Source organism: Xyrauchen texanus, chromosome 29 (assembly GCF_025860055.1).
Source record: "Xyrauchen texanus isolate HMW12.3.18 chromosome 29, RBS_HiC_50CHRs, whole genome shotgun sequence".
Classification (NCBI taxonomy): domain Eukaryota; kingdom Metazoa; phylum Chordata; class Actinopteri; order Cypriniformes; family Catostomidae; genus Xyrauchen; species Xyrauchen texanus.
Window position 1 is genome coordinate 7,732,316 of NC_068304.1, and position 5,296 is coordinate 7,737,611.

Here is a 5,296-nt window from a genome sequence, read left to right on the forward strand (position 1 = left end):
TCATAAGCTCAGCTTTGACTTGTTTTTGCTCGTCCTTAAGACTTGTGAATTTTGGTCTAGGAGGTGCCAAGTTTTTTCTGTGTTGATGTAATATTTGTGTCATCAAAATCACAGATATAGACTTCTCTTTGTTGTGGAAGATCAACAAAAGCTGGGTAGTAAGGAAGGAGAACGATCATGTAGAGTAGTAGGCTCTTGAATAACACCAGTATCCAGTGCTGGTAAAAAACTCATATTGTCATATTGGATGTTAATAAGAAAGTCCTATGTAATAGGGTTGAAGAAATCTCAGAGGTTCCATTTCTAATGTCAAATTTGAAGAATACAGCGACAATTTGTTGAGAATTTCTTCTCCAATATTTATTTCATCCAAGCATGAGGTCCCATCTGGGGTGTCATTATATATGTAGCGTATTGACACAGATGACTGGGGTACGAAACAAATGATTTAATCTGCTAAAAAATTTAGTCGTAAAGTCAGTCAACCCTGCATAGGAGTCACTAATTCAGTGTAAAGTGAACCCTGCAAAGGCTAAAGGTGAAATATTGATAAAACTGCAAGACAAATTCTTAAATTACACTGTAATTCTTGTTAAGAAAATGAAGAAAAATAAATAACACTTTATTCAGATGGAGAAGAAAAAAAGTCATTAAGTCACTTCAAACAATGTGAGTTTGATTCCCATAAATACTCAAGTTCATGATTTGCTTCCTTTAAATGAAAACAAAGAAAACTCACATTCCTTAAAATTCTTAATTATTCAATATTCAAATCAAACTCCAAACACAGATTGGTTCTCTTGCATTTCAACTTCAACATCGCACTCGGTTCACTGAGATTCACTCAACAGTTCATAGTTCGCTTTGCAAGTCAAGGAGCAGTTCATAAGTCAGTTCACAATGTAAACAAGCAGTCCATGATTTGGTAATTATGTGACGTCTAGATGTGTTTTTGTTCATGTTTTGTGTATATTTTGAAAAGTTGTTCCTTGACATGTTATTTCCTGTTGCCCTGTCATGTGATTCCCTGTTTCCATGTCAAGTCATGTGATCATCCTGTTTCCCTCCATGTTCATGTGTCTTGTTTTATTGGTCATTGGTTCAAATTTATTAGTCTTGTTATCTTGTTTATAGTTCTGTCTGTTCATTGGTTGTCTTGTTTCCCTTGTCCATGTATTTATACCCTCATATTTGCTATGGTCCTTTTTCAGGTATTTTGCTTTAACGTTGTTTGGAAGTCAAGTCTAGTTTATGTTTTGTAGTCACGTTTTTGGTTTTCATGCTTGTGGTAATAAACTGCACTTGGGTTCTACACTTCATCATCATCATCATCATCATCTGCCTGTCATTGCCAGCATTGTTACAATTGAATAAGGTATAGACCTTTTAATATTAAATTTTGCATAGGTATTGTGCAATGTTAGTTATTTTCCTCATATAACCACATGATAAGCGCAAGTTTATAGGCTAAATAATATAAATATTTAATATAAATGTGATTAATATAATTTAAACAAATTGTTAAATTTAGGCCTATTTTCTTAAGATTTAGGCATTTCAATTTCATAACTAAATTACATCACAATAAAATGTGGTGTTTTTGCTACCTCTGCTCCATATTCACAAACTTTTAAAAATTTCAGTCCTTAAAATTTAAATTGTACAAATAATCATTTACAATTCATTAATACAATTTATTATACAATTATCAAGTATAATATAAATTAAATAACCTTTTTTTTTTTTTTTTTTTTTACACAGTAAAGTTAGATGAAACGTGTTATGGAATTGTAATGAGTACATCATAAAAATATGTTTGTAGTGAAGGTATACACTTTTTCTGATATAGGCCTACCTAACATATATATTGTTTAAAATAGGCCATCTTTACTCAATAAAACAGGCTACTTGAACAAACATTATCAGAACGCATTAGACAGTGATTCACACCTTTGTTTAAATCTGTTCACTTTCACATCTTATAGCTATGAAATTATGTGGTTATACTGGCAACCAATAAAACAATGCTCTTGTTTAGGTAACTCGGACATCAAGGACCTTAAAATAATACTTGGAATCATTTTGAAATAGATATTATTCATTAACACATTTGCTGATATGTTGTATAAGTACAGTGTCACCATGATGACAAAACATAATTTCAAACCAGTAGAAATATGAAAGCATAAGTTCACACCCCCTTGTAACCCCAGGAGGACCACCTCACCTTGCCACAAACATATTTGAAAGTGAGGAAATGATGAAGACATTGAAGGAAAGGCTGTATGATCTGGTGCTAGCTTATCGGTATGGAGTTCTGTACTTCTTCTGGCTCATAAACTCCAACTTTTGCAGTAGCATGAATGGTCTTTATTAATGCAGATGTTTGCTCACAAATCTTGCCATAGGTAGATCACTTTTATTTAATATGAAATCTAAACAGTGGGTCATAGTACAGATGAGTATTTTTGAGTACTACATGCAATAATTAGCCTTGTTGTTTTTAGGTGTGAATTTATTAACTAACACCAGGTTAAACTTTTCCCTGAGCAAAGCTTCTATGTCACAGTCTGGAATTTCCTTCATGTCCACCAATTCTAAGTCCTCCTGTGGTTTGAATGTGACCTCACTGAAAGTCCAGCCAATCAGAGCTCTGAAGCCTGTAGGTGTCTGAAGGGAGACAATGGATTTGAGCACAAACCGAGAGTCTGGACTAGTCTGCAGACACCCCGATATCTCTGTGAAATGATCTATGCCACGTGGTTTTAATGTGAAGCAATACATTGTTTTCGTCAGCCGCTTGTCAAGGAGGCTGGAATTAGCAAAGGCCTCATCTTGGACCAATTGCTTCCTGGCAATCTTCTCCAGAACCCATCGCTTTCTGTCATTTAGCAGGCGGAACACACCTGGAAGCTGTGGCTGCTCCTTACCTGAGAAAAGAAAAAACAAAAGAAAAATAAATACAGATAAACACTTGCAATCGTGAAATGGTCTTTATTTATGTACAGTATATTCACAAACGTTGGCAGGAAGAGCATATTATATAAAAATATTGAGTAATTTATACATTTTAGATATAATATTACAGTACATGTACATTTTTAAGATCCAACTTTTCTTCAGGCTTAAAGGGATAGTTAACACGAAAATGAAAATTCTGTCATCATTTACTCACCCTCATGTCATTCCAAACACAAAAGGAAAAATAATAATGAATATCACTGTCCATCTTTTGATTAGGACAATGCAAGTTCTTACATGAACATGTGTGCTACTGTGAATAAGCCTCTTTTAGGCACTTAATGAATGTGCAAGACACAACAATACACAGGTCACATGGACTTCTTTTATGATACTTTAAATAAAAAAAGTCATATGGGTTTGGAACAATATAAGTGTGATTAATTTGTGACAGAATTTTCATTTTTGTCTGAAACTTTAAAATGCATTCAAATAATCGAGTAGACTTTGTGATCTATACCTGAGATCATCTCTAAGGGATACCACATCTGGCATGACACTCCATAGCTCACATCTGCAATGTAAGGTTTCCCATCTATCTCCACCAGATTAATTAGATGAGATTCAACTGGGTAGAAATCATTTATGAACTGGCTGAACACCTTTGAGCCCAGTGTGGTGTATTTGTAACCCATCTCCCTCAAGACCCATGAGAACAAGAGGTTGTTTTCACAGCACCAGCCTCCCCGATTTCTCTTGACTATTTTATCATATATGGTTTGCAGGTCCAAAGTGTTCTTCTCTCCACAGTGAATGCTGAGGTTCTCAAAGGGAATATTCATAACGTGTAGCTTGTGAATGGTGCGTAAAGTGTCCAGGTTGGCTTTGTCATATAGGCCAGTAAAACCAATCCTGTTGAAGTAACCTCTCAGATCCATTCTTCTCCTACAGATGCAAAAGACACAGTGGCCCCTAAAAGTATTTGGATTATTAATTCACACTTTAAAATGTCTGAATGTCATTGCATGATCATAAAATATGTCAAACCAAGTGGGATTTATCCTATAGAATGATAGCAGAAGCACACTTTTAAAGCAAAATAGTTAACAAAGGGTTTGAAATGATAAAACAATATAATGCTGAAAATCAAAAGAAGATCTGGACACTATTTTGTTGCTAAACGTTATTGTTCGGTGGTTAATATACAAGTTGTGTGTCCTTTTATGTAAAAACAATTGGTACATTTGCTTGCATGGCTCATATAACTTGAATTCCTGATTTGCTTTTTTCATATACAGTTATTTAAATGTAAGTATCCTATAACATACAATGCTGCCATAGAGAGTAAGAGAGAAAGACATGTAGGGAAAGACAGAATCTGTGGCATCTGTGCCAATATGACAACAATCCTCGTCATTTAAAGCAATCAATAAAGAACTGTTAAACTCATTATTTTCATATTTTAAAAGACATCTTACCCTTAGATGAAGCTAGTGAGAGCTGAAGTGGCAGGGGGATTCTGACAGAATGTCTGCAAAGTAAAGGACTAGATGCTGGTTAACACACAATGTTAATAGATTAACCATAGGGTCGTGTGACAAGTTTAAATAAATCAACTATATCACAGATGCAGGGCAAAATCCACAAATGTAAATATGTACAGTATGTATTGCATAACATATCAGTTATGTGATTGTAAAATAGAAAGTGGACTGAGACCTGGTCACAAAATGGACAAAAATAATATTTGCCTTTTTGTTTTTTTGTTTTTTCACTTAAAGGGTCTGAGTTTGGTAGCCTATTTTCAAGAGGACTTAAGTCTGAAAACTACAATGGATTTTTCTTGCAGAGTTAAAATATTAATAATAACAACAATCTAATATTTTGAGAATAAAGTATTTTTTTTGTTTGTTTGTTTTTTAGAATTATCTTATAAATGGCTTATTATGAGAAAAAAGTCCAAAAGTTTTGAAAATAAATTTATAAAATTACAAGATTAGAGTAATCATTTGAGAAAAAAGGCTAAATTACCATAATCAAGTAATAAAATTACAAGATAAAAGCAGTAATGTTTTGAGAATAAAGTTGTTGTGCTCTTTTTCCCGGGACTGCAATAGGTGTAGTGCATGTGCTGCATCTCATCCAATTTCTTGAGAGAGCTAATTCTAAGTGCAGTTTTCAAGCCAGAGCAAAGTGTAAATGAGCGTGGGTGGGAGTGTTTGCGCAATTTGCTATTTTACTAAGAAATAGGCAGAAGTGGGTTGTAGCGTGCTACATTAACTCTGTTACCTTTACTTGAGTAACTTTTTGAAAAAAAAAAAAACTTTTAGAGTAG

General features: G+C 33.9%; 1 protein-coding gene across 1 annotated transcript; it reads right to left on the reverse strand.

The window, feature by feature from the left end:
* Positions 1–381: 381 nt before the first annotated feature.
* zgc:101040 (Arylamine N-acetyltransferase, pineal gland isozyme NAT-10) lies at positions 382–4,523 on the reverse strand. The gene is made up of 3 exons (XM_052096969.1): positions 4,440–4,523; positions 3,482–3,933; positions 382–2,930 (listed from the first exon to the last, which is right to left on the reverse strand). The coding sequence occupies exons 2-3, from the start codon at positions 3,897–3,899 to the stop codon at positions 2,476–2,478; spliced, it is 873 nt and encodes a 290-aa protein (XP_051952929.1). The 5' UTR covers positions 3,900–3,933; positions 4,440–4,523; the 3' UTR covers positions 382–2,475.
* Between the last annotated feature and the right edge of the window lie 773 nt (positions 4,524–5,296).